Consider the following 23485-nt stretch of genomic DNA (forward strand, 5'->3'; position numbering starts at 1 on the left):
GGCTCTCATTTCGCCACGATGGTGCATTATAAACTTGGGCCGGACTGCAATGAATGAGCCGAAGTTATAGAGTTAAAAAATATATATATTTTGAGAACAAGATACCTCCTTGGAAAAAATAGAAATATCATACTCAAGACCAAGAAAAGTATTTACGCCTCCATTTATTTTCGAATTAATGAATGTATAAAATGGTGGCTATTGATACATACTCCTTATTGTATGCAAGTTATTTTTTTATATACTCCATTGACTCCCAGTGAATGACTAAGGCATAAATATTCCTCTTCTCCACAGCAGCTACCCAAACAACACTGTTCATCATAACCATGAAGCACATTCCAAGGGTCTACGAGTGATTGGTCACTTACTGAAGCCGACCATCTTGTCCGGAACTTTGTACTCGATTGACATTTGAGGCCTGAGGGACAACAACTTGCATGAGATAACAGTCACACAAGCAGTGTTACATCCCCGGCTCCTTGTTTTATGCCACAAACTCAATCGCTGCGGATGAGAAGACAACGTTTAGGAAGTGCGTCACTTACACACATGGTGGAATTCGTAATAAAAAAGGAGTAAGAAGTGGTTTCCTGCACACTTGAGCATAAGGCAGAGCTGTCTTCCTGCTTACAAACCTAAGCCGGTGGTGGAAGTGTCCTACATTGCTATGGTGGGGGGGTGACTCTATAAAGAGGACAACAGCATATATCCCCCAAAAAATTGGTACTCATTTTATTGACTCTGGGAGAGGAAGGCACCGAACCATCCACCAGTCAGGATTTGAAGTCACAATCTTCCCATTTGAGAGCCGTGCACATTCACCCAGCTGGATTAGAGAGAGGGAATTTACACTCACAGCCCTTGTTGAAATCCAGGCTCATCTCCCTGCTTACGTTGAGATCTGATGGGAACCGGGCATAATCTGGACGATTTGTTCATAGGCACACAGAGATAGAACGGTTGAACGTGAATTGCAAAGCTAAAAAAAAATCTATAACTAAAGCGTGGATGCTGTCGAGATGCTTACCGGTGCTGGAAGGCAATGGCAGCAAGCTGGGCGCTGACAACTGCGGGAATATACATCAACGTTTTAATATTCAATTTTACCGAGTTCACACAACGTTGATTGGATTTACAGCTATGTAATACGATGCCTTAGCTGGTGGGACTATGTCGCCTGGCTGGCCTGTGAACGCCTGGGAATTTCCCCAGGAAGAGCTAAAGTCTGTCGCCATGGAAAGGAAAGTCTGGACCACCCAACTCAAAACGTTGACGCTGTGACCCTCACCAGGACAAGTGGATTGAGAAACGAATGAAGGAATAGAAACGTTATCTGCAGTCAATGTATAATTGTGAAATTCAGTCAGTGCGGATGCCTGCCGAGTTTAAGCAGACAAAAAAACATCCATGAATATACCAAGCCCAGTAACTAATAAAATGTTTAACTGGCTCAGGCAAATTGAACTTAAACAGAATCTCACACAGCTGCAATGGCATCTACAGGTGTGCATCCATACAATGTATAGAAAGAGGATGTCTAAGAGTTGTGCTGATTCATATTATTGGTTCTTTCGGTAAAGTCATGTAGAAAGGAAATAATAATAAAAAATCTCACGTTTATCGTTTTATTTGTATTATTTTATTATTTCCCTTCTACGTGACTTTACCTAAAGAACCAAGAATATGAATCCCTGCAGTCACGAAAGCTTTAAATCGAAAGTTGTGGTGATGTTTTAGAAGGGTGGCCTATTTTAGGGAAACTCATTTGAGGTTGAGAGGTGCAAATGTAATCTATAAACAGAATTATGGGGACCCGTTGAAAGTTGCTCGAGACGTCTCTCGTTCGCTTATACCATTAAGTCTCGCTCTTCGTTTACCACACAAGCAACAACAGGGCCCACTTCCGAAGCTCTAAAGGACTGTTACAAATCGTGGCACTCACTGTCATTCTGCGAAGCAAGCTTTTTACTTTCCGGTTGATCTGTAAAATAACACAGCAAGATTAGATCGTTTAAATGACAAGTGACAAAGAAATATGCATTTCATTATTGGACCAAGATAGACAACTCTTTATTCGTGGGTGGATTATCCAGATTGTGGCTGAACCAAACTCTAATGACGCTTTTTCGTGAGCATGTTTATTTATTCGCCGATCCTCACTTGCCGAGGGTCAGTGAATGCAAACATGTCCTCAAATAAACAAATTTAAATAACAACAGATGAAACACTCACATCATTACACCATTCTAAAGTCTAATTGAAGATTAATTTTGCTTTATCATTGAGATGTTATATACGGGCAACCCCAATCCCCAACCTATTAACCCAAGTAATTGAGCCGACTGCCTTAAACAGAAATTGAATGTGGCCAATGCAATAAAGTGATTACCACCATTGTCACCAGCAAGTTCAAGCAATGCATCGCCACTACAAACTATTAACTGATGCAAAGACTAAAACATATGGTCGTGGCTCAATACTTGCAACTAAAATCAATATTCAACAGGATGAAGGAAATGTCACTGTGGTTAAAAAAATCAATTTGCACACTTACACCGTAAGTGGTCATTATGGACAGATTTTTTTAAATTTAGCATTCACTTTTAATTAGGTCAAGCGGTATGTGACAGGCAGTCCAACATTTGTCACCGAGTGCACGTAGAGCCCTGATAGACATGGTTGGGAATTTAAATCGATCGCCATGTTCACAGCATAGCATGCAAATTACAGCACAGCCAGCTCCACCCCATCAATCATTAACACGCACACAACTCAAACCTCCTCCACCCCATCATAACCATTAACGCGCACAACTCAAAAATACATCGATTCACCAAACGAAACATGCTTTGTGATTGAGAACTGGTCTTAATTGACGAATCGATAACGCCATGTGCATATAATTTGCCTTGACACTCATGCGGCCAACGACAACAATAATTTCTCTGTGCAACAACAGGGTGCTTTCAATCGCCCGCTCATCAAATAAATGCGACCAGCTCACCGCCATCTTCCAGAGGCCTCTTGAGAGCACCCAGCCCAAGGGAGGACACCCCGGGCGGATTCGGATTCACTGCAAAGAGAAGGAGACGCATGCTTCACCCAAAAAATACGACACCAAGCGCGCGGGAGAGAAGTTGGTGGGGGTGGGTGATGGGGGGGGGGGGCAGGGAGGACGCAAAACTTTCTTTCTGGATGGCGAAGAGGGTTATTCAGCCAGCCCATCTAAGATAATTCTGCAGTACAAAGAAATGAAATAAATAAACATCAAGCTCTCCTTTCCCCTTGACCTTCTTAAATGACTACCGTGTCCCAGGAGTATAGCTTGCACCTAATGGGGGCCCATTCATGGCGTGTCATGTACCAATGGAAGAGTTTGGGTGCAAAAACTCCCGGTCTCATCGAGCGCCAATGACGAGATGGAAGGACAAGAGAGTCATTTTCCATTGTTTCCTACTGACAGATTCCCATTGCTTGCCAGAGAAAATTACAAGTATTATGGGTGACTATCACTGCCACTAAAGCACAGAGTTTCGCTTGCACGTTACTTCCAGCTTACTCTGAGTGGACCTATTTGCTTGATAGGAGGCGGAAATGATAAAAAAGAGCTGGTATTCTCTCTATTCCTCGAGCAGACGCCCTAACAGATAGTACGCCTGAGAAACATCATTTATTAAGAACATGTCCAAATCAATTTCACTTGATCCAACAGACTGTGGATTCACAGCGAAGGCTAACCGAAACATCCAATTACGTGCAATTTGTTAGCAAAGAGAACAAAACCCCTTTTCACTCTCCAACTCACCGGCATAGTTTTTACACAGTCAAAATCAAAATTAATATGCCCGGAATTTGTAAAATGGTAGCTGCGCCGTGAATGCGAGGCCCCGGCATGAATATTACATTTGAAAAACATGGTCTGGAACATTAAAATGCATACAACAGAGTAATTAAAGTCACTGAGACGAAGGATAAATGGATGCTTTGGCAGACTGGCCTTGTCTTTTATTATTTAATGTTACTTTTGAAAGCCAGTGGTCAGTTATTATTCGTACATCTACAACTGAAAATATACTTCATACTATTTAAACATGTTCCATATAAATTGTGCATGGAAAGGTTGGTCTAAAAATGCTAAAGAATTATACATCACAAAATTCACGTGGATCAATAAATATATACAAACACGTGAGTGACTGATATATAATTCCAATTATTTTGGTACATGCTAATAAAATCCAATTAATGATGTTAACAAGAATGATCGAAAAAAAAGAATCCCAAATTTTGGACTCCCAAAAATGTGTATGCCAAAATTGCGAACTTTAATTTAATTATTTTTTACCGCCACCTATGAGGGTTTGTATCTGGACATAGCAGAGGGTGCAAAATCCCAAACTATCCAATTTGGGTGTCAAAAACCTACAGGGTAAACATTTACAATTATTTTGTTTTTGATCCCAGGCCTATAAAAGATTGCATGTGGATGTTTTCCAGGGTGAAAATATGGCAATATATGTTTTCATAACTTCATTTTTCTGATATTGTTTTAAGTGTGATGCTAAAGCCGAAAGATAGCAGGCAAAACCCATTCATTACCTTTAATCTGTACACTACACCATACTATGTGTAACCTTAGCTGCTCAACTTGCATGTAGCTTTAGTGTCATACATACCTGGGGATGTTATTATAGCAGGTCCGGTCCCAGGATCCACTCCAAGTTTTGCTGCAATCTGAAACCCCAACATTGTATTTCAGTACATTGCACATAACTTTGTCTATTAGTGGCACAACACAAACGCACGATCAATAATACCTCACTAAAACATGAACGGCTTAACTTGCTGCTTCAAACATTGCAGAGATATACATACAATGCATGTAATGGGATATTAATCAATATGGGTGTAATGAGACCCCAATCTATCAATATTTATTTCTAAGGTTCATGGCACACATCCATGCATCCAATTGCAAGTGTAATAGTCACCTAAACATATTTAGATTTCATATTCAAATCAAATGCTATTACTGCATATTGGCAAGTGGATTAAAACAATCTGTACAAACGAGACAGATTACAAACCAGACTGTAAATTGTATGCTGAACAAAATAACTTATCATTTAACTAAATCAAAGAGATACATCAATACAATTAATTAATCGTCTTGGTTCTTTCGGTAAAGTCACGTAGAAGGGAAATAATAAAATAAAATATAATTAAATACAATTCTCACGACGTTTCGGCCACAACGCAAGGATGGCTGCTTGCGTTGTGGCCGAAACGTCGTGAGAATTGCATTTTATTATGTTTTATTGTTATTATTTTATTATTTCCCTTCTACGTGACTTTACCGAAAGAACCAAGAAGATGAATCCCTGCAGTCACGAAAGCTTTAAATCGACAATTAATTAACTCGAGGCATGGTGAATTGCTCCATGCTCATTATTGTGTATGACACTCCATTAAGCGTGTAAGTTTTAATTGCACCAGACCTATGCAAAATAGTGCATTGTTAACAATTATGTCAAACATTAAGCACATACATGGCGCAAGTTTCATCTTGCTAGTGTCCTGACCAAATTATTTGGATGCATGCCACCGATTTGAAGAGTTTCATAAAGTCACCTTTGCTTAGAAACTTCCTTATTCGCCATTACAACTGCCTTATAAATTAAAAATGCAGCCAAAGTAGTGCTTTAATATTTTACAAACTATAAATACGGATGCCTTGCCTCCCTCAGTGGAGACTCGACTTTTGAAAGGGTGCCAAAGTTATCTTTATTCTAAATTGTCATCTGTTAAATGTCAACATGGGGTCACAATACACAACTTAGTTCATAGAATAGTGAGAGATCACCGACAATAGCTATTGCAAAGGGCCTCTCACACACATATACACAAACATAAAAACCATGGCCTTTTTAACACTGAGTTTAAGATGTTTAATTGTAATTAGTATGCTTTGTTTAATTGATTGAAAAGTCGGTTTTGTATACATTGTTATTTTTTGTGTGGGTTTCATACAAGGCCTCTTGGGTTTCTAACCTCACCTGCATACGTTTAAAAAAATGCACTGTTTGTCTTTCACTTGTCTTTTTTGTGCGCATAAAGAATCCGGATATAAAAATAAACAATTTAAGCAAGCTGCATTGCAACTGCAGTGGTGAAGACAAGAGTTGCCGTCTTCAACACCAATTCGTCAAACGAATTGCAGAAGCACACGTACACGACAGCATGTGAGTGATCTTATTTAATACGCATTGTATTACCACTTGAAGTTCAAAAGCAGTTTGAGCAAAATATCGTATGTTGATGTTAGTTATGAAAAGTCTGAAGCCATCCGTGAGAAGTTGATCAATACATTGATATGTATATCTTTGACAATCTTGTTGGGTGGTGAAGGGTTCATTACAATAATTTTGGCCCAAACCAAAAACGGAAATGGATCATTTATTAGAGTACATACTATGTACAGCCTATAAAAGTTTTCCAGGTCTCCCTTTAACATATTCTAGTCTAAATGGGCTCTCAAACGGATTACAAAGGTCATAGTTAACACTGCTAAATCAATACATTGTATTACATATTTCCGTGGTCTTAAGTGGACAACATTTTGAAGGAAATTATTTTAATTGTATAATATTCTCACTTTCTGAACAAATGAATGTATTACTCCATCCTGAATGATTTTTTTGAAGTGAAAATATATCTTGGTCTTGATGGTGTATTATATAATAGTAATATTTATCTGCCTTGCCAATTTACTTGAATAAGCTGCATTTAAAAAAATAAAATTCCGTGTTCAAGCAATTACCCTTGAGATCATTTAAATGTCTGGACATTGTGGGATGTTTTCCAAATCGATTTTTGAACAATTTTAATTCACACCATTAGAAATTTTCAGAAAAAAACCTCATTTGGATTTCACATTTATATAAAAGACGAGGAAAGCTGGCGTTTCTAAACCTTTTCAATGCATCATGCGTTGGTATGTTTTGCAAATGGAACGTTAAAGATTAGAACATCGTCACATTTACTGGAAAGGTCAGTAAATATGCCATATAACCTCTTGCATAAAACACGCTTAAATTTCCCCCAATTCGACACCGATTGAAACATGAAACTTTGGGGATTTTACTATAGTTTTAAATAAATAGCACGGAGTCGAACAAAAACATTTGAAACTAAGTAACGCATCTTTAATGTTTGACAATTGTATTCATATATTCGTTGGTGCCGAGTTGGCCACGTTTTCTTATATATTTTGTCGTGTAAACAATTGGACGTGTGTGTGTGTTTGGTGTTGAGTACGACCCATACTAAGGGACTATTATTTTACCAAACATTGTTTCACCCTTTTCTGATTCGATAAAACCGCAATAATTTAAGCCCAATCGATGTTCACGTTGATTACACAAGTAAAGCACCATCTTCAACATCTAATTGGAAATCCGTTGAATCAATGCACCCTGAATGCGTTGATTACAAAGTGTACGTGACATTACCTAAAGACCCAAAGAGTAGAAAGTTTACGTAACCTGGTGTTTTGGCCAGTGCATAAAAAAAATTCGTCTATCAGATGTAATGGACTCGGTTAACTCGAGTATTTCCTTTCGAGTATCTCCTATCAAGATGCACCGTGTTTGTTAAAAAACATTCATAGGCAAAGCAAAACAGATTATGAAATGCAAGTTTAGTGTCCAATCGACGTTACGAAGCTGTATTTCGATGAAACCGAGCATAGGGAATAAATTAAATCCAGCTTTAAGCACAATACAAAGGAGACCTTGTTTGTTAATACGTGGGCCTCGCGCCACTCAAACGGAAGCTTCTGCTTCCAACATCAATACTCTCCTAACATCACTACATTGCTCTTTGCACGCTTAACATATTACACAACCTAACTTTTACTTAAAAAAATAAAAACGTCAACGTTTTAAGTCAAAATAAAACACATAAAGCCCGCGGCCTACTCCCACGGGCTTCACCCTAGGCCTGAAGCCTGAGCCACCCTGGCAACGGGACGCATGGCGAAACGGCCAACGTTGAGATTTTAAGACTAAATTAAAACAAAAAACCCCGTTGCGTTGCAAAGTGCAGCTGCGGCATCACCTGACGGGCCCTCTGTATGGCCTCAGCGAACGCGTCGGGTTTAATTCCTCCTTGGCTCGACATTTCTTCGTACTGCGTCTCCTTCTCCGCGACACCCACCGCACGCGGTCACGAAACTCGGGCGCGCAAACAAATGGCGGAGAAGAACCCCACCCCCCTAACCCCGCCCCCCTATCCCCCCCACACCCCGCCCCCCCAACGTCGAAGACGCGCACCGCGCATGCGCGGGAGCTCGAGACTCAACCGCGATGACGTCGCCGCAGCCGTCCGTCGCCATCTTAGGTGAGGGTGGTGGTGTTGGGGTGTAACCTCACAACAGCGAACGGAGCACCGGGAGGATAAAATATCCCCAGCGGTGGGGGGATAATACAGCTGGTGGTGGTGGCAGCTAGCGGTCATCTTAGTCAGCCGACCCATGGCGCCTGCCTGGGTCTGTCCCTAGCCCCCCCGTCGGACGTGCCCTTCCGACCACGTGAAGGCCTCAAAAGTGCACCTGGCCTGGCACAGGCACCGCAGCGACGTCACCGTCACTTGGCAGTGGGCAACCTTCGCCCGACTTAAAACGAAAGCGAGCCGCGCCTTCCGACTTTATATTTGAAAACATTTTTAGAACCCTCGCCTAAGATGGCGGACGAAGAGTCAACGCTCGCCCCCGTCGTGACCCGCGCTTCCAGAGCCCCCCCCCGCCCTCAACCATCACCCCGTAAGCCTATACGCTGTATGAAATTAAATTGGTGCAATGCGTGCGTGCGTTAGCTGCACGTGTTGACTCGATACGAGCCTGCTTTTAATTTGGTAGATCGTATAAACCGGTGGGAAATGAGAGCCTCATTATTTTGTTGTTGTCGTGGTCCCACGTCCAGAAGACGTTTTTTTGTTATTCAATTGAGCGTTGGTGCTCGTGTGGGGTGGAGTTAAGATGACAGGTTGTTTGCTGTGGATAGACGGGGCAAAGGCGTTTAATGTCAACGCTAAAACACAAAACACAGTGAATTTATGTTCCCACAATTTGATTGGCATAATTTTTTTCTCTCCCCAAAATTGCAGCTTTTTTGGGGGGGAGGGGAGGGGAGGGTCGGGATAGAGACATCACAATTTTAGTGACGATGCCACAGAGCCTTGGTCAAAACCAACATTGTGACACGTCTCAATTTGGCGGTCGCCCAAAAACATTCGGAAAATAAAGGATTCTCTCCAATAATCCAGCCACCCTCTCCGACTCTCAGTGACAATGATGTCGTGTTAGGCCATTTATGTCTGACATTGTGGATTCACGACTGTATTGCGAAGGTCACAAGGCACCAGTGTTAATATTGTTAACGAAATTCTAGATTTGAAGCTTTCGTGACTGCAAGGATTCATACTCTTAGGTTTATTCGGTAAAGTCACGTAGGTAAAAATAATAATAGAAATAAAATAATAAATTTAAATAGCATTGGTCGACACAGTTTTTGTTATTTTTAGTCAGTAGAAACTGATTAGCGCAAGCGTCCACGTTCCCAAGGTAGCCACAGAACCACGACTGACGGTGATGAGACATAATTAATTAGTCAAAATGAAGATGCGGACAAAAATCTATTACGTTATGAGATGCTGCAGTGCACTGTTGAAGACCGACTTGTCCTAAATGAGTGCTGTTCACGGCAAAATTTAACAACGAAGAGTGAACTTTATATATGACCATTGTAGTCAGCTAGACTACAACCATGATCTACGAGACCAAGATGACAAAAAAAATGTTGAGTAAATTAATTGCATAGAACCTCAGAAACTGGATTTTATTTTCATTTTTGCCATTCTGTCTCTGGCCCAAGGATGAATGAGGGCCACGTTGATTGTTTAAATAACTTGAATTATAATTTCCCTTTATCATGTATTTCAGGGTAAAGTGAAGAAAATGTTTAACTTGATGCGGTTTTCATTTTCATTTAGTTATTATTTTTCCTTCATTGTTATTCCAACTGTACTGTGTCATGTCACCCCCGTGTGTTAGAGCACAGCCCACGGAGAAGTGAAATCACAAACCGCCTTTCGTGAACACAATGATGTTACCATTATTCTTTAAAAATGTTTTTATTGTCATTCATATCTTTATTTTTGCTATTTATTTTCAGATATTTATGAAAATTGGCTGTTGTTTCGAATACATGTTTAACGCGTAAATATATTTTAAATAAATACCTGGAAACATGTTTACATTATTTTTTACATGGATGCGATCTTTCAAATTGAGAGAAATGTAAGACAATTAATGTGCTTTGCCCACAGCACTATGAAACCATAATATAGGCTTTTTTGGATTAGATCGCGTAAATATATAAATGCCTCGTTAAACCCGCCATCACCCGACACAGCCAACTAGTAAGGTTTGTCACGTAAACAGAACGTGCCAATTCGTCACTAGTACAACACACCGATGTGTTGGAGAGCAAAGCCACAACATTTACAATCTGAGTACGACGTTTCGCCGGTCATTACAACCAGCATCATCAGGCGATAGTCAGATTTGTCGAGAAATCCTCCTGGTTCGTTCCTTAAATAGAAGGGTAGATGTGATGACATCACTTGTGTGCCCTTCTTGCGCGGGGTGGGATTAATGAATGCATATAAATGACTATAGGTATCCATTGCCGTTTGAGTTATTTATATGGTAATAAACGTACATTATGCATCCACGTTATTCAAGCCCATTGTTCTTGAACCACCTGTCGATTGTGTACTAAAATAGCCGAACCAAAGATAATCTCTATCGAAGTATGGTGACCTCTATAGGCATGCTTTTAAACAGGAAGAAGCAGCAATGGGCTCTCCTTTGTCTCCTGTGATAGCGAATTTGTACATGGAAGATTTTGCAACAAAAGCAATAGCTTCAAGCACACTAAAACCCTCTGCTTGGTTTAGATATGTGGATGACACATTGATGGTCGGACCACACGGATTTCTAAATCATCTCAACTCGCAAAACCCATCCATCCAGTTCACCATGGAAGAGGAAACTCGCCCATTTCTGGTTGAAATGGTAAAATAATACACAGCGTGTATCGAAAGAAAACGCACACTGACGCCCATCTGAATGCAGTCACACCATTATCCTGCACAGAAATCCGCTCTCATCAAGACGCTCATACATTGGGCTAAGAAAGTGTCAGATGGTGATAGTCTGAGAAGCGAAATTAAGCATGTTAAGGAAGCGCTGCAATTGAACGGTTACAATGATGCACATATCAACAAGGCATTGAATGCCCAAACCAAATCAAATAACACGAGAGTTGAAACTGAACAAGTAGTTAAAACTATTAAAATACCGTACATTGCGGGTGTAACTGATAAACTAGCCAGATGTTTTGAAAAACAAAACATCCGAGTTAGATTTGGCACGGTACATAAAATACAGAAATTAATATCTGGTACAAAAGATGTATTACCGAAGCTATCATCAGATGGTGTGTGCCGGATTAACTGCACTTGCGGCAAATGCTATGTTGGGCAAACAGGACAAATGATCAGCACGAGACTAAAAGAACACCAAAGAAATATTAAATACCCACAAATACAACTGTCGGCAGTGGCAGTAAACGCGTGCCAACAAGGACACTCGGTTGATTTGGATAATGTTGGAGTTCTGTGCAAAACTAGTTACTACTGGCCAAGACTAATGAGAGCATTTATCGAAATTGAGAGAAATTACAAATATTTTATTCCTCTCAATATCTACAGACTTAGTGCTGCTTGGAAACGAATCGCCAAATAATACATTGTTTAAATGCATGCCTATACAGGTCACCATTTTTCAATAGGGAGTACCGTTGATACAGCTATTTTAGTATACACATTCGACAGGAGGTACAAGAACAATGGACTTGCATAATGCGCACGCATGATGTACGTTGATTAACAGAGAAATAATCCAAACGGCAATGGATCCCTATATTCATTTATACACATTAATTAATTCCCTCCCCACTTCGCGTAAGAAGAGCACACAAGTGATGTCATCACATCTACCCCTCTATTTAAGGAAGGAACCAGGAGGATTTCTCCACAAATCTGGCTGTCGCCTGATGAATCTGGTTGTAATTACTGGCAAAACGTCGTACTCAGATTGTAAATGTTGTGGCTTTGCTCTCCAACACGCCGGTGTGCTGTACTAGTGTACTACACTATACACTACACTATACACTACACACTACACTACACACTACACTATACACTACACTATACACTACACTATACATTAGTGCTGTACTAGTATACTACACAATACACTACATTATACACTACACTATACACTACACACTACACTATACACTACACTATACACTACACTATACACTGCACTATACACTAGTGCTGTACTAGTATACTACACTATACACTACACTATACACTACACTATACACTACACACTACACTACACTATACACTACACTATACACTACACTATACACTACGCTATACACTACACACTAGTGCTGTACTAGTAACGAATTGACACGTTCTGTTTACGTGACAAACATTACTAGTTGGCTGTGTCGGGTGTTGGTGCGTTGAACGACACATTTATATATTTACGCGATCTAACCCAAAAAAACCCTGTATTATGGATGATATTGGTCGCGAAAGCCAAAGTGTTAAACTGACTATTAAATCAGCGATCCAAGTTTCATTTTGGGCCATGGCTAATGTCAGGAAAAAGTGATATCTGAACCAGTCCTCGCTGCTTACCTTTTCCAACTTGCAGTAACCAACACAGTGAATTATAACACTGGTCAACACACCTTTTCTGGCATAAGGTATTCCAACGGTTATAAGGTAATTTTGGGGTGCTGATTCCAAATCTGGCATCAGTTTTTGTTTATCACATCAGGTTTTTGAGATATCAAATATTGTATTTTCAATAAAAACTGCGGAAGAAAAATATTAAATAAATGTGGATATCTACATAAAATGATATTATAAACACACTATCCTAAAAATACAGCACCATATTTTAACACCAAAGCAGTCACTGACTCGCAACAACTTGCAATCATAAGTGACAGAGTTAATTTGGGGTAAAATAAATGAAAATGGGGTATGCCGATAGCATAAAAATGAGATGTGATAGAGCAAATCTGAGATCAGATTTGGAATCAGCACCCTGAAATTAGTCTAAAACAGCTGCAAAAGTCCAGGCCAGAAAAAAATGATTTTTTGTTGTTGACCAGTGTAGTCGAACACATCCCATGACTGGCACATCATGATTACAATAATTTACATTTTTAAGGCACATTTCAGCCGTAGGTCCCAATGCGCCACATATGGAAAGCAGTAAATTCACAGAACCAGGTTAAACGGACAGAACGAGGGGATGAAGGTCAGTTTAAAGAGGTGAGTTTTCAAGGCAAACTGAAATATATAATAACGATTCTGGTTGTCTTATTCGTTACAAAGCATGGGAGTTGCACCGGCAATCGCCCGATCATTCCGAGGAAATGAGCTTTGATCATGGGGCAGGGGGGGGTCATCATTCAGCAGTGAAATTACAAAGGTCTGTAAATTATGATCTATTATAATACGAATACCAAAGTAACAGAGCGTCATAATATAGGGGCCTTGTTCAGCCATTGATAAATTGCCATTTAAGCCCAATTTATGTATTCGTTTCGGCCAAAAAGTGCGAAACAAAATGAGCGAAAAGAAATATGGGAACAGATCTGAGACAAACATTTATTGGGATAATAAGTCTCAGTTGCCAACGACGGAGAAAGACAATATATTTCGGGCATTTTGTCAGGATGAGCCAACCCACAGGGTGTGAAAGCTACACGTGCATGATTTTCAGAACTGTGTGTAAATAGTAAATGTCGTTATATGGATGAATGTATTAAACCACTGTTAGATGCCAGGCCTTTTCATGCATTTTGGTTGTCGGGGTTGTTCGATCATCATACTTCACCAAACTGGTCAGGGCAGGTTGAATTGTGTTTATTCAACCGTGAAAAAAAAAGAAAACTGGATGAATTACACAACCAACGAAAATCTAACATAATTTATATAACATCGATTTACAGGCCAATGCCAATTCACTGCTGGATGAAGGCCTCCCTATGGCATATTGATCATGGGGCTTGTCAGTGAAGGTTCGCGTGGGACCGGTTTAGACATCACTCACCGCTGATGTGTTAGCCATGGCCCGGAATAAAATGGTCACTGGATTCGAGTGCGCTAACCACTCTGCCACCACTCCAAACAAAAATACAAAAAAAACATTTAGCCAAAACCGTCCATGGACTATTGACTTCTTACTTTCACGGCATCATAGGAATTTGATATTTGCACCATTATTGTCAGTTAAGAATAAAAGCCATTATGACTTATACATAGTTGTGTTACAAGTGTGCAATTAAATTGCTTCGTGCTAAACATCCGTGCAATTTGGCAAATGCACTGAGATCTCAGCGTGAAGTTGCAGGTGCTGCATCTGACGGCAATGACATTGGACTATACGTAAAAAAAAATATATAAATATAATTTGTGAAAACTAACGTGTTGTTATTCTTGGTTCTTTCGGCAAAGTCACGTAGAAGGGAAATAATAAAATAATAAAAATAAAACAAATCAAATGAAATTCTCACGACGTTTCGGCCACAACGCAAGCAGCCGTCCTCAGGTGAAGAGCAGGGCTGTCGGAAAGACAGCGTCCAAATGTTCATTAGGACGCTAATGTCAGCGTCTTTCCGACAGCCCTGTTCTTCACCTGAGGACGGCTGCTTGCGTTGTGGCCGAAACGTCTTGAGAATTTTTATCTTATTATGTTTTATTTTTATTATTTTATTATTTCCCTTCTACGTGACTTTACCGAAAGAACCAATAATATGAATACATGAAGTCACGAAAGCTTTAAATCGAAATTTAACGTGTTGTTATTACATTGTAAACATTGAGCTTGATTGATACATTTTTTTAAAATATGTTAGAGCCCTGTGACAATCCGCTGTCAGATGAAAACCTCCCCATGCTGTGTCGGCCATGCTGGGTTGCTGGACCGTACTCGGCCATGCCGATCAGTGTGGTTTGTTGAATAAGAGAGCTCAGGACCGGTTCCAATATCCCACGATACTGATGTTAACCATGACCTGAAATCGATCTCAGGTTGCTGGGTTCATAGCATAGTACGCGAACCAGTGTTCCACTCCTCGCTCTACCGCTTAGCCACCTGGGTTAAAGTAGAGTGGTAATTACGAACATGAATATTAATATGAACAAACTGATGCTGCTGTTTGTCGTTAAAACCAAATTAACAACGTAACGCTCTTTGACTTAAATGTGCTGAAAGTTTTACGAAAGTTGCGCCGGTTGTACGTTTCAATTCATCAATGATGGGGACAATGCGAGAACAACGGTAATTTCGTGGAGGGAAAATCTTTGAGGGGGCTGCCTCGCGTCTGGCGAGGCACAATGTTCTTTAACACAAAGCAATGATTATTAAGAGTCAAAAATGGGGACGATTATTTTCTTTTGCTTTTACAAAATCCCACAAAGGGCTCAATGGGACTGAACTAATGTATAACACAATGGCCTTTGGCACATATGGCTGAGCGCAAAGTAGCCAAATGACACAATCGTGCACGTTCGTGCGGCGTGTTTTTTTTTTACAGATAACAAGGGGTGACAGTTTACCTTGCGGTGCTGTTTATGTGTGGAAAAAAAATCCGCCGTTTACACGCGTCCGTGCAAAAGAACAAGAAAATAAAGTGTTTTAAAATGGGGGCTCTCGAAAACCTTTACAGCAACAGCAGCAGCAACAACAACAACAACAAAAAGAAAACCCTAGCAGCTTTCATTCTAATCTGCTTTGATTGATATTTTGCATTGATCCACGGTTGTTCAATACGCGATGCTCCTGCCCCAGCGGGGGGTTCTGGCGTTATTTTACGCAGCGATGATGGTAATAATTCGGCCCATTTACCTTCAAGTGGCAAAGCCGCCAACCGCCTAAAATCGGGGCCCCATCGAGAAAGCCGGTCCTGAGCACTTTGTTCCCGCCGCGGGACAAAAACCGGGGTCACCTTAAGTGCCGTGTGGACCCAACCGCGACGATAACGGCAGGTGGGCCACTGGTTTGGCAATGGTGGCACACATTTGGAACCACCGGGGCGGGCCAAGGTGCCACGATAACAAGGAGGAGGAGAAAAAAAAAAACCCCCCGATCCTTTCTGGCAGACCCGGGTGAGAGAGGCCCTTCTCGGCTCTGGCAGTCCGGGCCATTTAGCAATGTTATGATCAGCTGATGAATTGCCCTTGACAAAAAAAGTCAATCAATACAAGGTCTTGACCGAAAAAAGAAAGAGAGAGAGAGAGCCAAAACACACAGAAAGCTGCAATGAATACAGCCGTTGCCGAGGAATAAAACGTTAGTCATTTGGTCAAAGGGACCCTGCTGTTTGTTTATGCATCTTGGGTTATATGTGGCGTTTTCTCTTTTTTTAAAAACACTTTCAGGAGGCAAACGGATGGACGGAGTCGGCTGCGGTTAGTGGCGCGGAAGTGGGTGGGGGGTCTGAGAAGAGAAATGCAAAAAAAATTAATATTTTTGTTCCGTCACTACTGCCTCCGCTGCTGCTGTTGCTGCTGCTGCTGTTTTCACGATTGCCGCGAAAGGGGTTAACGTGAAAGAACGTCGGAAAAGAGCGGAGCAAGTGTGCTGAAAAAAAATCAACAAAATGAGTGCGAAATGTGAAATCCGTATAGATTTTTCAGCGAGAGAGGGCTATCATTTCCAGCAAGCAACAATGGGCTCCCGCAGAGCGCGGAATGATAGCGGGCAGCATTATAGCAACACATTTGCGCCCATTTCGCGCCACTGAAAGGAGTCATGCTGTTTCTAATATTTGGTGCCTCTCGTTTAAAAAAAAAAAATCAGTCCCCTTTTTTTGTATTATAGCATTCTCGAGGCTGTCGTTACACGAGGTCATCAATTAACGGTGAACGGAGGAACGGGGGGGGGGAGAGGAAAAAAAAATCAGGCACGGATAAGAGAACAAACAAAATATTGTTATAAGCCCCCATTGCACGGGGAGCGTTGCGCCTCGCAATTTCGGAATGACTCAAAGTAATTTTGCCAGTAAGTTAAAAGTGCCATTGATGGTGTGTTTCCACCGGGACGAGAGTGCATCCGCACGTTTTATACAAAAACATAATTGTATCAGTGGTCGGGAGAAAGGCGCGCGGGATGTTATCTCGCGTCAAAGTGCCGCGTGAAAAATATTGTAATTTCTCTGGACTTTTATTTTTTTTTTGACACAATAGTGGATGTGCCTTGCAGCTTGAAGCTGATTGTTCTTAATTTCTCCCCCCGCGCCCGCCCACTCCGTTTCAAGAGCTCCACTCCGCGAAAATGGTTTTGTATTACAGTGTTGTGTTCCCGGCGTTTTTTTTTGGCGAACAACAAAAGCGTATGTTTATATATATATACACACTTGCATAGACAATTTCCATTATTTTTAGAGACAGGCATCACACTGAGTTCTGTATTTAAATAGATTTCACTTCATATTTTTTTCATGCACGCGTTTGTAATCCGGTAAATAAATAGTAAACAAAAATAAATATTTCATGGAAATGAAAACAGTTGTCTGAGATATGATACAATTTTGTGCCACTTCACAGGAAGTGAACCGTGGCTGCCCTGTGGATAGACTGGCCTTTGCCCTAGGAATGTGGAATTTCTACCAACAGAGGTGGACACTGGGTGAATTGTCAACCTCTTACTAAAGACTAATGGTCATCTTTATCCTTATGACCATTATCATCATCATTTTGTCAGTCATCAGCTGCCATCATTATCATCATCATCGAAGAAAATTTTGATATAAAAAAAAACATCGTATTCCCCTACTGGGAAAAACACGCAGAACAAGCGTGAAGACAATACTGTCTTCAAAACCAATGAAAACAAAGTCACCGTTGCTTGGCACATCTCAGAAGCTAAGCAAGCTGAGCCTGGTTAGTCCTTCAATGGTTGCCCACCAAGGCTTGCCAGGTGTTGTAGGCACGTGGCTGGGAGATGGCAGTGTCGAGTATCACCCTCTCGTATTTGGGGTCGGTTCTTCTCCGGGCTCTCCAGTTTCCTTCCATACGATGCCAACCATTCCAGTGTAGCAGAATCCTCTTTTTAAAAACGAGCCTTGGGACTCAACAAGGCTTTCCTGTATTAATAATGGACATGTATTATTTGACGAGGGATGGAGCGACGTCACAGTGGTTGGCACATTGTGCTACGAACCCAGAAACCTGAATTCGATTTAAAGCTTTCGTGACTGCAGGGATTCATCTTCTTGGTTCGTTCGGTAAAGTCACGTAGAAGGGAAGTAATACAATAATAAAAATAAAACATAATAAAATAATTCTCACGACGTTTCGGCCACAACGCAAGCAGCCGTCCTCAGGTGAAGACCAGGTCTGTCGGGGAGACAGCGTCTGAATGAAACACCACCACGCTTGGAGCGTATATTTAAGCTGGGTTGGAAGGGGGGGAAGGGCGCCTATGAAGCTGAATTCGATTGCCGGCCACGGCTAACATCAGTGACGAGAGTTTTCCGAACCGGTCCTGAGTACATCTTTCACCCCCCCCCTTACCCCTGCCCCCTCTGACCAGGGCAGCGACGTACGGTCAAAACAACCACCAAGGCTGGCACGGCGTGAAAAGGCCTTCATCCAGCAGCGGATTCAAAAAGTCGCGTGCATTGTTTATAAAGCGCTTGCGATCTGCACCCGAAGGACGGTGTGTCCCAGTGAAGCGATAAATCAGGCCGCGTCTCGGGAAAGCACGAGAGATTGGGTGGGGTGGCTCGTCGATGGGTAATTATGGAAGTGCCCGATCGCGGCTTCAACTCGGCCGCAGTGGGGGAAATACGCACACACACATCGTCTAAGAGGGCCTCTCGTGCCGCGGCCAGATGGCCCCGTCATCGCCCCAGGAGACATCGGCCGGCCCTGTCGGTGTGATCAGAGTAAAAGAAAAAAAAACATTTTAAAAACCCCAAAACAAGCCAGTGGAGGGGTCCTGTTCCGTGCTAACGGATCCATCCTACGCTCGGGGTTCAGTTCAGGGTTTGGGGTGCAGCCAAAATCGGCAGGCGCCTCAATGGATGAACGCATCAGCATATTTATATTAGGAATCAGAATATTTATTTATAACTGGAGGAATCCGATGAGCTATGAAGCTCGTTTTCACAGATGTCCAGTCGGGGCGGTTAACAACGTTACAACAACAGACAGTACTAAAACACGAGTGCAAAGTACGAGAAAGGTAAACAAATCATCCAAACGCACACCAATCAAACGAAACCATCCCCATCCTACCACGCAGAGCCCACTGAGGTACTAGGGAATTGTTCACAAGCGACCTGGCCACAAATGATAGCTCAACAAAGTGGCTTATCGTTTGGACATTTATAGCAGCAAATGCATCTAAATAGTCTCAAACGCATGTTTGTAAATGTGGAGGGAAAAACCGGAGTGCAGTTTCACCACAGGGGCGGGAAAGAGTGTTACAGCAACAAACAGAGCACACAAACACAATTAGAACCGTGCACGGCTCTGATTCGCGAACACAGCTCGGAGACCCCGAGTTTAGCTAGATAAAGCGTCGGTTGCGCTCGCTGTTAGCGAGCGCCAATTAAAGCCGGCACGGCACCACACCCGGCACGCCACCTTTGTCTTCCCCAGCCACGATGTTTTCACAACATCGCACCAGGCACTCATTTAAGGCCGAGTCGACCTAGGGGGTGGCCCAGGAACCGACTCGGATAATCGTCACTGGTGTTGGTGGCCTTGAGCGGGGGTGGTGGGGGGGGGAATCGAACCTCGGGGTTTCGTAGTGCAGCAGAGCGCTTCCCGTTGCACCCCACCCAACGCACCGAGCGTACGTGCGCCGTTGCGAGCGATGGAGCGATGAAATCATTTCGCGTTCCAGAGCAACGCGCATCGCCCGCAAGGGAATGGCGACGGCTCGGGTGGGACATGCCTATCGTCCAGCAGCGGATAGATCACGGATAGATTATCGCTTTCGATGATGGTGGTGGTGATGATGATGAGGTCATGTGTGCGGGGTGAGCCCAGGTCACAGGTCACACGAAGTCTCATTAAATTTGATTCGAAGTGAACGCTCGGCTCTAAGTGGCGAGTGGCGGCTGTCAGCCCCTATAAAAAAAAAACGAACGCCACTATTCCATGGGGCAGTGGACGTGTGATGGAGTGACGGATCGAGCGAGTGTCCTGTCGTTAATCAGACGAAAACCCGCGGCACCCTGCATTACTCTCGCCAAGCCAGAACTCTCCCCCCCGACCATCCCTCCGGCAATCCATCACGCGCGCCACCCCACTACAACTCTAAACGACGCTCCAATTAAATATTAAAACGAACGCGTTTCAACATCTGTTGGGATGATGATGATCGCTCTCACTTTCGCACGCGTTCCCCGCGACGCTCACTCCCCGACTCATCCATTCGGGGACATGGTCAATTTTCCGCCATCGTGATGGAAATAATAATCAAATCCTCACAATAGCTGCAATTAACGTAATTAACAGCGTGGACGTGACCTCATTCACATTGTCATCATCATGATCCATAATCCAGGTTTTTTTGGGTTAGATCGCATAAATATATAAATGTAATGAAGCAAGTTGTAATTACTGGCGAAACGTCGTACTGGCATTGTCAATGTTGAGGCTTGGCTCTCCAACACACAACCGGTTAGTGCTGTACTAGTAACGAATTGGCCACGTTCTTCTTCTTGGTTCTTTCGGTAAAGTCACGTACGTGACTTTATCGAAATAACTAAGAAGATGAATCCCTGCAGTCACGAAAGCTTTAAATCGAAATTTGGCCACGTTCTGTTTACGTGACAAACCTTACTAATTGGCTGTGTCGGGTGGTGGCGGGTTTAACGACACATTTATATATTTACGCGATCTAACCCAAAAAAAACCCTCTATTATGGATGATATTGGTCACGAAAGCTTACGTGTTAAATCGTCATCATCTTCGCTGTCGTCGTCGTCATTGTCAGCCACCATCCATCCGCTGCTGGATGACAGTCGACGCGTCGTCGTCTCACGATGTGACGATCAGGATCACAATCTTTATTTGTACTGGAGGAAGGAATCCGATGAGCCATAAAGCTCTTTTTGTCACAGATGTTCAGTCGTGGGCGGGTCGCAAACGTTACGGCAACAAACATTGACAAAAAGCACGATCTTCTTGGTTCTTTCGGTAAAGTCACATAGAAGGGAAAAAAAAACATAATAAAATAAAATTATCACGACGTTTCGGCCACAACGCAGGACGACTGCTTGCGTTGTGGCCGAAACGTCGTGAGAATTGTATTTTATAATGTTTTATTTTTATTATTTTATTATTTCCCTTCTACGTGACTTTACCGAAAGAACCAAGAAGATGAATCCCTGCAGTCACGAAAGCTTTAAATCGAAAAAAGCACGATGAGATGGGCAAAGTATAGGAAAGCTAAGCAAATCACACAAAAAAAACTCAACTTTGTTTTTTATTCGGAACAGAGAGAGGGAGGGCGAAGAGATTGACTGACTTTGGAGATCAAACTTTGCACTGTGGGGCCCTGGAAAAAGTTGTAATATTGGAAAAAAATTAATTGACAAAAAATGCTTCGAGGAGGGTCCCAGAGACACGAACATTAGGACAGATTGAGTAGCAAATTGACCCTTAAAAAGTCACAGAATCTACACGTAAAGTGATTCCGATTAAATGCAGAACTCTCAAATGGTACTCGTGCCAACCCTCACAACTTAATTGGCTACCACGAGACCCCGTGGCAGCAGGTTGCAAGTTCTCATCTTGATCGGCGGGGTCGTCTTCGCCAATCGTCCCATTAGGGTGGAAAAAAAAATAAAAACGACCTACAACCTGCTTAGCCGAAACATAAATTCAACAATAGTTGTCGTACGGATATACCGGTGCCTGCCATAGGAATGTAGAATTTCCAACACACGGGATCAAGACTACCAACATATGTGACGACTGCCCCAGTAGGCGACGCTAATTATAAAAATATATACATATATTTACAGTCGCTAATTAAAGTCAAATTATCTTGCCGTCTGCTCTTGCACCACGGTGGCTAGGAGATGTTAACTACCTCGCCTGGTATGCAGGAGGTCGTGGGTTCGATCCCAACTAACGCCTGCGCTGTATATTTGGAGTTTGCGTGTCTCTCTCTCTCATCATCATCACGGTGGCTCGGAGATGTTAACTTCCTCGCCTGGTATACAGGAGGTCGTGGGTTCGATCCCGACTCTGACGCCTGCTGTATATTTGGAAATTGCCTGTCTCTCTCCCCATGGTTGTGTGGATTTTGCTCTCCCCCCCTCCCTTCCACACACATTTAGAATCAGCGTCACGCATTTGGAGCATTTGGCTGTTGCTATGTATTACCCAGCGATAAGCCACTTCGTTGAGCTATCATGTGTGAAAGCCAGATCGCTTCTGAAAAAAAACTACACAGCTCAGTGGGCCTTACCTGGTAAAAACATTTTTTAGTTTAGTTTTAATAGTTTTAAATAGATTGTTCGGCGAAGGGGGATCGCACACTGCATGCGTTATGGACCCAGCTAGCCGAGTTCAATCCCTGGCTAGGGCTAACATCAGCGGTGAGTGACATCTCAACCGCTCATGGGCCTCACCTCTTCACCAAACCACTCCGACGGGCAATGAAGTGTGCTCAAACAATCCCTACGACTGGAACATACGTTTGTTAGTCTTGAACCAGTGGTGTAAATTCCACATTCCGCACTACCGATTAGCACGGCTGACTACGTACGGCGCGAAAGAAGCTCCAACACACCGGTGTGCTGTACTAGTAACGAATTGGCCACGTTCTGTTTACGTGACAATCCTTACTAGTTGGCTGTGTCGGGTGGTGGCGGGTTTAACGACATATTTATTTTTACACGATCTAACCCAAAAAAAAACTACATTATGGACGCTCAACACACGCACGTCATTATGTCCGCACGAAAACCATTGTTGATTTTCCGCCAAGCGGTTACACGTAATTGTAGGAGACCTTCATCCAGCAGTGGATAGAAAATACAAGTAATCGATTAATCGATGTTTCATGCCCTCGTACGCACAGGGTCTCTCTGGGTGCCTTAGCTTCCTCCCGGGTAGCGGATAAGTGTGTAGCTCAACAGAAATTGTCGTTCGAACACACTGCACGCCATTGTGATTCATAAATTGGGCTTCTTATGCAAGCGCAAAACAACCCGTGGCACAACAAAAAACACAAGCAGCGTGAGCTGGGGGCAGTGAGCGTGTCGCAACACTCATCCCTGCGCCGTTGAG

At 42.5% G+C, this 23485-nt stretch overlaps 1 protein-coding gene across 6 annotated transcripts in view; it reads right to left on the reverse strand.

Annotated features, from left to right (window-relative positions):
- Positions 1-8277, reverse strand: part of LOC144734042 (uncharacterized) — a 33446-nt gene extending 25169 nt beyond the window's left edge. For 4 of the 6 annotated variants that reach the window (XM_078616087.1, XM_078616085.1, XM_078616083.1 and 1 more), the window contains exons 1-7: positions 8122-8277; positions 4680-4737; positions 3008-3076; positions 1946-1984; positions 1031-1070; positions 860-904; positions 372-421 (exon numbers count right to left, since the gene is read on the reverse strand). In XM_078616087.1, the coding sequence (XP_078472213.1) occupies positions 372-421; positions 860-904; positions 1031-1070; positions 1946-1984; positions 3008-3076; positions 4680-4737; positions 8122-8184 (364 nt within the window). In that variant the 5' untranslated portion in view covers positions 8185-8277. The remainder of the gene's footprint in view (positions 1-371; positions 422-859; positions 905-1030; positions 1071-1945; positions 1985-3007; positions 3077-4679; positions 4738-8121) is intronic. The other 2 variants (XM_078616088.1, XM_078616086.1) reach the window with 1 other exon arrangement.
- Positions 8278-23485: the final 15208 nt, after the last annotated feature.

The sequence above is a fragment of the Lampetra planeri genome, chromosome 49, assembly GCF_965212315.1.
Source record: "Lampetra planeri chromosome 49, kcLamPlan1.2.h2, whole genome shotgun sequence".
NCBI classification, from domain to species: domain Eukaryota; kingdom Metazoa; phylum Chordata; class Hyperoartia; order Petromyzontiformes; family Petromyzontidae; genus Lampetra; species Lampetra planeri.